Genomic DNA, 12,581 nt, shown 5'->3' on the forward strand with positions numbered 1-12,581 from the left:
ATTTTGTACACCAAAAAAAAAAAAAAAAAAAAAAAAAAACTCATGCAAGCGTTATTCAATTTGCTGGGTAAAGGTGATAGTACTCTTTCCCACGGTTGCTCAGGGGAGTGAACTCAAGTGCAATGGAGCAGCCCACTTGCTGGTGAATTCCACACAGTTGTTGCGGGTCAATCAAAGAATCATTCAATTGACGACGTTCTCTTTGACTCTGTCTGGCAGTGAGGGTAGTAGTACTCCTCCCTCATCGTAACTTGTTGTAAGTGATTAGAATCAATACCATCCGGGGTGGAAGGCTATATTTCTACTCTCTGGCTGAAGTCCTCTCTTAGTCTGACCCGTGTTACTCATTGGCTACTGTCAGGCAGAGCTACCTGAGATTTTGGTTTTCGAGGCCTGGGCTGCGAGTGTGAGATAGGAGCAGATCAAGGTGTTCTTTGTGGCGGCATTGCCTTCCTCAGAGATTCTTGCCCACTCTCTTTTGTTCTCATTCCCCAGTTGCTGCAGCTGATGGTTGGGCTTTTGAGAGCTATGTAGAGCTTCGCCACACGCCTCAGCTCGGGGAAAGGAATCATCCAATGCCGGAGCTGGATGCCGAGCGCAACTGGAGTATTTCGAGACGTGAGTGCGTAAACGTGCCAGGGCTTTTTGCTTTCGGAGAGAGAGGAGGGGTTTGGGAGAGGTTGTATCGAGGCAGCAGAAAGGATGGCGAGAGCTGGACTACAGCGGCCAATGCAGCAGCTCGTCCTCTGTGCGCTTGTAGTTTTCATTTTCAGCCGGAGGAGCTCGACGACATTAGCTATATCCTTACCTGATGAAGGTTAGTGAATTTTTGAAAGACTCATGACGTCGATTTCTTCGCAGCCGCCTCTAGTTTTGCTGCACATTGTTATGGTTTCTTGCAGCATAGGGGGTTCGTGGCTCAAGCAAAATAAAGTCATGGGTTGTCAGCTTCAATACACAGTGCTCGGAACTTGAACTTGGCGGCCTCCAAGCCGTTATTGGTGTGACATTGCTCTTAACAGCACTCGCTTGCAATACCTTAAACAGCTCCACGAGTGAACATCCCTTCGAAGCCTTGATTCGTAATAGATTTTTGTAGAGGCACGGCAGATGGTGAATGGTTTTCAAAGCCATTTAAAGAGGTCACATTCACGCGGTTTTGTTCGAGTTGCTCTCAAAAGCTTCGCTTCATTTACTTCACAACTCTACCACACTTTCTTTGGAATTTCGTTTCAGGTAGATCATGTGATTCCAAGCTCTTACGAGAGTTTAATGAACTCTTATTGGTCCTCTGTGGGCCTCCAATGTGCCCCGTGTGAGGATGTTAAGGTGATGTCCGAGTCCATGGTAGCAACACTTTGAAAAATTGTACTAGAATCCAGTTGGGCCGAGGATTGATTAGCATTGTTGTTCGCAGTGCGTGCTCTAGTGAACCTGAAGGCCGCATTCGTGAATGGTGAGCACGAGCTTATTAATTGGGATAGCAACAGTCAATCTCCTTGTGGGTGGATGGGTGTGACCTGCAACAACGTCACTTTTGAGGTCACTGCATTGTAAGTTCATCGCGCGGACTTGATCCGACCTTTGTTTCGACTGCTCTTGATTCAGACAGCTTCTGGATTTTTTGACTTTATTGATGATGGAGCACAGATATAAAATAATCGTAGCTGCGCTGGTTACGATTATATTTGCAAGTGTTTCGGCCTCCAAGTCTATCCGAACCTCGAGTCGCTGGAAAGAAAACGACTTTCCAGAGCTTGGTTTTTTCAGCTTGGAGTGGCTCTCTGAGACCTCTTGGTGCTTTTTCTCCGACTGTACAGGAATTTGTCAGACCACGCTCTAGCAGGAGAAATCTCTCCGTCAATAGGACTGTTGCGCAGCCTGCAAGTTTTGTAAGGCTCCCTCACCAACTGTAGGACTAGCACTTGGCTGACCTAGAAAGTTAACACAAGATACATTATAAATTTTGGCCTCACGAAGCACTCAACGTTCTTCTCTTATAAACTTGTGCAGGGATCTCAGTCAAAACAATATTTCTGGACAACTCCCAATTGAGATATGCAACTGCACGAGCCTGACATGGATGTAAGTGTTCTTTGTCAGCGACGCATTTGATTGAATTTGTTTCCTCTGTGTTAACACCACCCGCCGTAACTATTGAACTCTGCCCGTGGCTATGGTGTTCTGACTATAAGCTCGACTTCCTAACCACGTAAAGTACCGTCTGCACTTAACGAGTTTAATTTTGGAATAGTTACCAGGCAAGGTTCATTGCTTTGAGGGTCCTTGTGGCTGCGTAAGGTTAGTGGTTAAGAGGTGTTCCTCTCATCTGCAGAGATTTGTCGGGGAATAACCTTGATGGCGAGATCCCTTATCTCCTGTCTCAGTTGCAGCTGCTTGAATTCTTGTAAGTTCTGTTTCACCTTCTGATTTAAAATCTATGTGCTTGTCCTATGCCTTGCTTTCAGACTTCATTGGTTCAAAAAAATTGACATTCTTTTTTGATAACTTCAATGAAAGTTCCACAAGTCCCTTGAGTTGTTGTTTAACTGCCACGTAGGAATTTGCGGAATAACAAGCTTTCGGGGCCTATTCCATCTTCCTTTGCAAGCCTTTCGAACCTGCGACACTTGTAAGCAGAATTTCTTGGCATAATTTTGGAATTAGTTGGTTACTTCACGACGTGCACTTATGACCAAGTATTTTCTCTATCCTCGTTATTTTACAATCAATTAATCATCCTTTACTAAATTTACAGGCTTGATCTTGAACAGGGATATGCAGATAAACAACTTGTCTGGTCCCATACCTCCCTTACTCTACTGGAGTGAAACGTTGCAATATTTGTGAGTTACAAATCATGGTTCTATCTGTTCTCTTTCCTGCTAACGATGAACTCTCTCACTTGACTCGTGGTTCTTTGTACTGTCTGATCTGTACTATCATCGGAAGATCACTTGCATGTTAATAGCTTCTATTTACTTTTTCCTTAAAATTCCCTGAGCTGGTGTATGCTTTAATGTTTCTTTTCTGTTCCTTGTAGACACCTTCCATTTTCTCACCGGTCTCATGACATTCATATTGCAGAATGTTGAAGTCAAACCAGCTAACAGGAGGATTATCTGATGATATGTGCAAATTAACCCAGCTTGCCTATTTGTGAGCTTCAGTCTCCTTCATTGCAAATTGATTGAATTTCAAATGTCTTCCTTGTTCTTCATGGTGGTTGTAATGAACAGAACTAATGAAGGTAGTATTTGCAGAGACTTAGAAAGGAAGTGGACCTTTCGTCATAGATGTAGCTCTTCCATGTTCACCTTGTTTAGTGTGAAATTGAAATTAGATAAAATCTTGTTAGCCCTTGACACAATTCTTGGTACTCTTTTGGCTCCCAGCAATGTTCGAGAAAACAGGCTTTCAGGGCCTCTACCAGCTGGCATTGGAAATTGCACATCCTTTCAGATCTTGTGAGTGATGCTTCTCATTTCGGATTCTAATCAGAATTTTCATTCTACTTGGTGACTCACTGTGACATTTTAAACGCAGAATATTAACGTCTCAACCTTCTATATATTCTTTCAGGGACTTGAGCTATAATAATTTCTCCGGAGAGATTCCATACAACATTGGCTACTTGCAAGTCAGCACCTTGTAAGTATACGTTTTTCTCAATCTTTGTACTGAATTCCGTTGTAAATATTTTTGAAGCGTAAAATTTCTAATTTAAGAGCAATTATAATGAGCTTCAGTCATTTGTTATCGAAACTATTTGCAGGTCATTGGAAGCGAACATGCTTTCTGGCGGAATTCCTGACGTTCTAGGGCTCATGCAAGCTCTTGTGATTCTGTAAGTTATTATTTTTAGGATGTTGCGGTTTGTGTGGCTTAAGATTTCGAAGATCTTATTCATTATACATCATTAAAGATCGAAGAAAATTCACTTCATTCTTAACCTCATCTCAGTGTATGTAGGAAAACATTATCATATTTTGCTAAGGTCTCATTTAACTTTGATACCGTGCAGTGATCTGAGCAACAACCAGCTTGAAGGCGAAATTCCCCCAATACTTGGAAATCTAACCTCTCTTACGAAGCTGTAAGTAAAACTCATTTTGTATTCTGATTAATCTCTGTGTTAACCCAAGTTATCGTGGGAATACTTAGTTATTAACAAATTTAGCTCCATTACCTGATCAAGCTTCACAGAAGTCACTGATTAGTCCATGCATTGACAGCAAGATTTCGTGTTGCTCTCCCTTGTAGATATCTTTACAATAACAATATCACAGGTTCCATTCCGATGGAATTCGGAAATATGTCACGACTGAACTACCTGTAAGACCATCCTCAACTAAGCTTTTGTTTTGCAAGTAAAATAAATCTATGCTGGTGTCTGAATTCCATAAAGTAGAATATCAGATAATTTCTCGTGATATGCCGAATTTGAGAAGTTTTCTGAACATCTTGTACCTCCTTTTGCAGAGAGCTAAGTGGTAATAGTTTGTCGGGACAAATTCCTTCCGAATTAAGCTACCTCACAGGCCTATTCGAACTGTAAGTCTGTACTGTTAATTTCCGCAGGTCGTCAAGGTCGTTAATCTTTAAAGTTCCATTTTGGTCGTCGGAAGGAGCGTCTTAGAAACTATAACCTGATTAAACCAGTGTCCGTCTTGCAGGGACTTGTCTGATAATCAGCTTTCTGGTTCTATTCCCGAAAACATCAGCTCATTGACTGCACTCAACATTCTGTAAACATTCTTCTTCCTACCACTATGCTAAGATCTAATTGAAATTGAAATATGGTGCTTTTCATTTTCAAATCCTGCGTTTTATTTAACCACGCACTTTAGATTCTCAATTACACTGTTGTATTCATTCAGCAATGTGCACGGCAACCAGCTTACCGGAAGTATTCCTCCAGGACTTCAACAGCTAACCAATCTCACCCTACTGTGAGTTCTACTTCAGGTGTTGTGAATCTGATTTCAGGAGAAACATGACCTCCAAAGCAACCACTTTTTTTACGCTTCGGGGTCCAGATTCAGGAACTGATTAGCTATCGGTTGTATTTCCCAGGAATTTGTCATCCAATCACTTCACCGGAATTGTGCCAGAGGAGATTGGAATGATTGTGAACCTTGACATCCTGTGAGTCAAGTTTCTGCTATAAAATAAAAATCAAGTCGTACTTGAATGAAATGTTCAATGCCCAATCTCCTCATCCAATCTGTGTGATTTCTGCATCCTTGATGGTCATTAAATTTTGCATTGACTTCGTTAATTTTCTATTCAGGGATTTGTCACATAACAATCTAACTGGGCAATTGCCAGCCTCAATCTCGACGCTTGAGCATCTGCTCACAATGTAAGTTTCGGAAACAACGTTTCTTCAACTTTAGTTCAGAGTACTACTTAGCGTTGTATTCATTTGTTGGCTTGTTTTATTAACACTACTAAGATTCGTTTGTGAAAGCAGAGATCTACACGGCAACAAACTGAATGGTACTATTCCAATGACGTTCGGCAACTTAAAGAGCCTGAACTTTCTGTAAGTTGCCTTCATTATCTCAGGTGGGATTAAGTCCAAAGTGATGTTTATTGAGAACTAGTTATAATGTTTTATATCTTCTGCTATCATTTCTGAGTCTTTGTGCTTTTGAAAAGTGGTTTGTGTTGTGTTTCTAATTTTTGACTTGCTGTTGGCAGCGACTTATCGCATAACCATATTCAAGGGTCTCTCCCCCCTGAGCTGGGTCAACTTTTAGAGCTCCTACACTTGTGAGCACTACCTACAACTTACCCTCCTTCATATCCAACGGTGTTCATTAATCCTATTGCACTCGCCTGTATCTGCTAATCATTACATGTTTTTTCGTATACTTCAGGGATTTGAGTTACAACAATCTCTCAGGTTCCATTCCAGTGCCACTGAAAGAATGCTTCGGTTTGAAGTACTTGTAAGTGGCGAACCCTTCATTGAGTATTCATAGCTTGCTTTCTTGTTTGAGTGTTTGGAAATCTTCCTTTGAAGGAACAATCCACAGTGCGGTAGTTATACAAGAAGCAGACTGTGAAGCTCTCAATGTGAAGACATCGAACTAGTTCAAAGTTATTGAAGCTCATCTCTCAATCCTATCATTATGCAGGAATCTGTCCTATAATCATCTCTCGGGAACTATTCCTCAAGACGAGCTCTTCTCAAGGTTTCCTTCCAGCAGGTAAATCAATGAAAAGCAATGAATTGCCTGAAACTTAAAGACTCTCTCCAGCTAAGATGTGCCGTCCTAGGAATGTTGATACAAATGACTTCTACTCTCGTAGTTGCTTTACATCTTGTCATGCGATTTCTGAGAAGTTGATTATTCCTTGGCAGCTACGCTGGGAACCCCCTGCTTTGCACAAATAGTAGTGCCTCATGTGGGCTCATTCCTCTGCAGCCCATGAACATTGAATCTCACCCTCCAGGTATGTATGGTCTGGAAAAGCTAAGCTTCTTTCATTCGTTGGGGAAACATTTGGGATTTCAGGTCAAAGTTCTCCACTGTTTATTTCATTAGGAGCCTTACAATTAATACAGCATCCTGATACAAGTAATAATGGAACATCTCCGCAGGCACACTTGGGGTATCAGCTACATGGGGAATCACAATTTCAGCACTTTGCTTGCTTGTCCTCCTCACTGTCGTGGCTATTCGATATGCCCAACCGCGCATTTTTATAAAAACATCCAGCAAAACATCTCAAGGTACACGATTAACTCATTCCAGAATATAATTCAACGAGTTCGCATATATCCTAAATTATCGCCTTCTACCTACTGCATTTGGAAAATTTCATAAATACTAATTTGCACTAATTGATGTCGCAAACAGGTCCACCGAGTTTTGTGATACTTAACCTAGGCATGGCGCCGCAATCTTACGATGAGATGATGCGTCTCACAGAGAATCTTAGTGAAAAGTATGTGATCGGACGGGGAGGATCAAGCACAGTATACAGGTGTTACCTGAAAAACGGCCACCCCATTGCAATCAAGAGGCTGTACAACCAATTTGCACAAAACGTCCATGAATTTGAGACGGAGTTAAAGACGTTGGGCACCATCAAACATCGAAATCTTGTCACTCTGCGGGGCTACTCCATGTCCTCCATCGGCAACTTTCTTTTCTATGATTACATGGAAAATGGGAGCTTGCATGATCATCTTCACGGTAAAAGCCCTCATACTGAATCTGTAAACTTTAATTTTAATTTGTTTATTTTCCGACTGCTCTACAAGTTTTCTCCTTGTTTCAACGTGGAAACCTCTCTGTCGTAGGTCATGTGTCGAAGACAGAGCTCGACTGGAACACAAGGCTCAGAATTGCAACCGGAGCAGCTCAGGGGCTTGCGTACCTTCACAGGGATTGTAAGCCGCAAGTGGTGCACCGTGACGTAAAATCATGCAACATTCTTCTAGATGCAGATATGGAGGCACATGTTGCGGATTTTGGCATCGCGAAAAACATACAGGCAGCGAGAACGCACACTTCTACTCACATTCTGGGCACCATTGGGTACATTGATCCCGAGTACGCACAAACGTCTCGCTTGAACGTGAAGTCGGATGTTTACAGCTTTGGTATCGTTCTCCTGGAGCTTCTCACGAACAAAATGGCTGTAGACGATGAAGTCAACCTCCTCGATTGGGTACCATTTAATCCAACCTTTCATGAAATTGCGTTTGAATAAGTAGACACGTGGATATGGTCAAGAAATGTTGTTGAGAATTAGTTGACCCAGATCATGGCTGGCTCGTGTCGCAGGTCATGTCGAAACTAGAAGGCAAGACGATACAGGATGTGATCCATCCACACGTTCGAGCTACATGCCAAGATCTGGACGCGCTGGAGAAGACTCTAAAGCTAGCCCTTCTGTGTTCGAAGCTGAACCCATCTCATCGCCCGTCAATGTATGACGTATCGCAGGTTCTGCTGTCTCTTCTTCCAATGCAATCTGAAACAGACGACCCCATGTCGAAGTCCTCTCTCCCTGCAAATCAGCGGCGGTACATTGACATGTACAGCACCAAGCACACCGAAGCTATTTCTCTCAGTAACAGCTCATCTGGCGATACGCTCCTTTACCAATTCAAGGAGGTCATATCCGGAAAATTGTGAAAAACTGACAGGAGGTTGGGTATTGGTCTGAGATGTTTAAAGACGCAATCGGCACCACCCTGCCTTGATCTGCTGCTGCAGGCTGACGTTCAATCAAGAGGTGGGCACCCCTCTGGCTGCATGTATTCAGAAAAAAAAAACAGTTTAATTTGAAGACAGTCCAGTGGGTTCGTCGCAACAAAACTTCCAGACTTTCGAAACCAGAAGCGCATATCAATCACTATGCCAATTCCCCCAGGAGGAGCACATCATGGAAGTTTCAATTTCATCCGGCAGCAATGAGCTACTAACTTGAATCCAAGCTATCAAAGAACTCAATCCTGACTCAAGAACACTTACAACAACGGTGTGACTTGCGGTGTCACTCGGGACACGTTTTGTCGGTAAAAATTTTGACACACGAAGGGCAGATGCGAGGAGGAAGCGAAGGAGATAGAAAACGAGACAGACATGTACAGAAAGATCATCACTCAGTTAAGTCAAGTCAGTCAAGTCAAGTCAAGAGTAGAGATGTAGATCTTCACAATGGATTGGAATCGGAGCCGGCCACAGACCTTGACAAACAAAATATATCATGTTTCTATTGTGCTTCTTCAGAAACAAAAAAAGAAGTAACTGCTGTAATTATACACACACCAGCTTCCTTCCTTCTCTCTGTCAACTCTCCATTTGCCCTTGATTTAGGGTTTCGTTATGGACCCAGGTTTAGGGTTTAGCCAAGTGGAAAATTGGTGAAGTTGAGAGCAGTCTTGTGTTTTGTCATTGTGTGCCTGGTTTGTGGGCACAATGCCAATCGATTTTCAATGATTTTTTTGTCTTCTCATAACGTTCGATTTCTCTTTTTATTTATTAATTAACTTATTTATTTGCGTATTTATTCTTCATGGTCAATGCTTCCATCTACTGAGGTTTATCAATGGAGCTAACATTTATCTTTGATGCTTCCTTGTGATCTTAACTCTGTCTGCATCGATTGTTAGGGCTTGGTAGTTAGTAGCCTCTATATAACTTCAAAATCTTTTTGTTTTTCAAAGAAATGATTTTTTATTTTATATCTGTAGATATAAACTCCTCATGCATATGCGTGAATGTATGTATGTATATATATATATATATATATATATATTCAAACAATCATTTGTAAAATCAATACCCTTTTTTTTAAGAAGAAAAATACAATTATTATTATTGCAAATCACACATCTTTTTTAATAATTCTATTTTGATTTGAATCCAGGTTATGCTGTAATTTATATCTAGTCAGTTGATAACATATAACATCCATCTAATTAAAAACAAAAATAAAACAGGACAAAAAATCTTGATATTTTTAATATAAAATATTATGTGTATGTTTAATTCTACATATATATATATATATATATATAATGTGAAACATTAACATGTATATAAATAATTTTTTTATTTAATAACATAGATATAAATTTAGGTATTAAAATTTGGTCTTGTGTACATAAATACAATTAAATAGATGTGTATACATTCAAGTACACAAATAATATTGTGTAAAAGATACAATTCTACATTAATTCTATTTATTTAAAATAAAAATAAAAATGAAAATCTAATATGATTTTGAGTTGTCTAATTGAAATTATAATCATAATAAAAACCTTTATTTTGAATTTAATAAAATATCTTTTATGTCATATTTTTACAAATGCATTTATTTTTACAGATTAAATCCATTTAAAATAAAATATCACAAATTTGGTTTTTACTTATTATTTATTATTTGTCTAATTAATTCTACATAAGTATGTGTTATTTTTTAAAGATTTTATTAAGATTTTCCTATGAAATTTATCACATATGTTTAAATAGAAATAAATAGGAATAATTTAGGTTGATAGTATCTAACACGTGAAACATTGCCAATGCTTTTTAGATGTTGGTTGGATCTACAAATGTCCTTTGATATGTCATGTATAAATTATAAAAATATTAATATGTTTTTGATTTAATAAGCTACTATGGAAACATTCTACAATTTAAATACTTATCCTATAAGCCTCATATTTTTTGAAAAGCTTGCATGTTATCTTTTTATTAGCTAGTATATAATCACAAAAAATTGAGGCTATCTTAATTTTGTAAATGCCTTTCTTGTACTTTGATTTTGTTTTAAGATTTTTTAGTATTTCTAGTATTTAGATCTAATGACTTTGATAACTCTTCATATTATTTTATTTATAAATAGGAAATAAATTTAAATAACTTCTAATAAATTTGTGGCCATTTAGCATTCATTTATGTATCTATTTTTGTTGTTGTTATTATTTGTTTGTTTTTTTTACTATTATTAATATATTATTATTATTTGTTACTACTATTGATCTATCTACATGTTCTATATAGGATTCTTTAAGTATGGTTGAGAATATATTCACTTAATAAATAAAAACTTGAAGTGATTCTTTTAAATAAATTTTAAACAAAAGTACATTGTTTCTCATGTTAATTAATATTATTTGTTGCAAAAATATACTAATTATCAAAGGTTGTTAACTATCAAACGTGGTGGTGGATTGAAGGCAAGATAAAAATAATCCTTGCAAAGGCCCTATAATCTAGGTTGCTCACTACTCAAAACCAAATATTTGCTAAAGGCAACAAAAAAAAACAAACAAACAAACAAACATGCATGTATATTTTTAATACTTGTTTCATACTTTACATTCACACATGTCTTAAATCAATATCAATTTTACATCTTAAAATATATTTAAAAGAAAAAAAAAATGACAAAAACATGAAATCACATCTCAATATTGTATATTCATAAAACTATCAATTCTTTTCTGTAAAATATATAGACAAATATATATTATATTTATCCACATATACACATGGAATATCATAAATTTACATTTAATGTAACTTGTGTGCAGATAGAATTCATTTCAAAAGGCTTTGTGCCATGATAGAATATCCACACTACAACAAACCAACAATAAAATATGACCATTCTTTACAAATTTTTTTTAAAAAATAGCCAATCTCATGTTTTATAATAGACACTTATTCAATTTAAAAATTTACAAAATTTTCCACAAAATAATCTTCAATTTGATCAAACTAGTTTGAATTGTTGTTCATTAATATGGTCCAACTTAAGTTCAACAAAATTGTGACACATGACTCTTAATTTCTTATTATGTTACTAAAGCAAAAGAAAATTACTTGCATATATAGTGACATCCATTTAACCTAAAGATAGAAGTCATGAATGTAAAAAGCTAATGGTAAATTGTGGAACAAAAGAGCCAAAGTAGCAAGTTTGAGTACAAAAATATATACATAAAAAGTTTCAAGATATTGGGGCTGAACATAATTGATGAACGTAGATACTATCTAATGTTAAGCTTACAAAACCCTCTCTTAGACTCATCCTAAGAGTTTTAAATTGCATCTCACATTTCTACTTCTAATATAAGGTTGGGTGCAATCTTATTGAGCCCCATTGTTAATCACATTGCTATAATTAGTACAATAGAAAAGGTGCAATAGCAAGGTCAATCAGCTATGTACTACTAGTAGCGAAAAAGTTTAGAGGAGCTCATTATAAGTTTTCTAGAGACAGAAATGGTAATGAGTTCCTACAAAGTGAGTTAGATTAGGGTATTCAACTCTGCTTTTTATTGAAACAACTTTCTCTAGGCAAGTTACTCACTGAAACATATGGGAGACCTTTGATTGCTTTGAATTTTATCGTTCTTCTGAGACCTTGTGAGTGATAGTTTCTTAATTGTTTGTGCAAAGGTGATGATGAGGACAAGCGATTATTGATACCGCTTAGAATATGTGGGGTGATGCTGGGGTTAACAATTTAAAGGTCACAGATAGTCTTTCCTTCTAATCTATACAAACCAGTTTTTTTTTGTCCCTCACAACGACTGCTATTGTTTTCCCCAACTCTCTTTTGATAAGACACTTATCACTCAAGAATTTTAAAACGTAATATACTATCCGTCAAAAAACCAACCAAACGTAGTTCTTTATAATCTCAGGCAAGTAAAGAACATGGTGGATTCTTTGTATTTTTCCATTTGGAAAGCGTATTGTCCCTAGCTCCCTGCCAAGGTATTTTGAGTACCACTACAAGAAAGTGATAAGAATATTGAAGAATCACTTGAGACATGAGTGAAGGCTCCTTAAGTCCAAGTACCAAGGAGCTGATGATGCTCTTGCATCCACGTTGTTGTTTTGCAGTAATGTAGGAATAAATTACTTGTGATGCCAACCCATCTTCATTACCAAAGTTCTCGTTTTCAACACCGATGCTAAGCTCTTGGTGGTCCTAGTCATTCTGATCGGCATCAACATTGTGAACCTGACTGTTGATGCCTCGTCTACGACGCCCACGCTGAAGCCGATGAAATCTTAGTTCCATCTATACTC

General features: G+C 38.0%; 1 protein-coding gene across 1 annotated transcript; it reads left to right on the top strand.

The window, feature by feature from the left end:
* Nucleotides 1–337: 337 nt before the first annotated feature.
* Nucleotides 338–9,032, top strand: LOC112273920 (uncharacterized). The gene is made up of 27 exons (XM_024502977.3): nucleotides 338–817; nucleotides 1,418–1,553; nucleotides 1,821–1,892; nucleotides 2,014–2,085; nucleotides 2,336–2,407; nucleotides 2,561–2,632; nucleotides 2,775–2,846; nucleotides 3,088–3,159; nucleotides 3,396–3,467; nucleotides 3,583–3,651; nucleotides 3,776–3,847; nucleotides 4,025–4,096; nucleotides 4,264–4,335; nucleotides 4,483–4,554; nucleotides 4,677–4,748; nucleotides 4,881–4,952; nucleotides 5,077–5,148; nucleotides 5,294–5,365; nucleotides 5,477–5,548; nucleotides 5,707–5,778; nucleotides 5,886–5,957; nucleotides 6,147–6,218; nucleotides 6,374–6,465; nucleotides 6,614–6,745; nucleotides 6,873–7,211; nucleotides 7,319–7,689; nucleotides 7,806–9,032. The coding sequence occupies exons 1-27, from the start codon at nucleotides 703–705 to the stop codon at nucleotides 8,157–8,159; spliced, it is 2,976 nt and encodes a 991-aa protein (XP_024358745.1). The 5' UTR covers nucleotides 338–702; the 3' UTR covers nucleotides 8,160–9,032.
* Nucleotides 9,033–12,581: the final 3,549 nt, after the last annotated feature.

Source organism: Physcomitrium patens, chromosome 21 (assembly GCF_059467195.1).
Source record: "Physcomitrium patens ecotype Gransden chromosome 21, ASM5946719v1, whole genome shotgun sequence".
Taxonomy (NCBI): Eukaryota; Viridiplantae; Streptophyta; class Bryopsida; order Funariales; family Funariaceae; genus Physcomitrium; species Physcomitrium patens.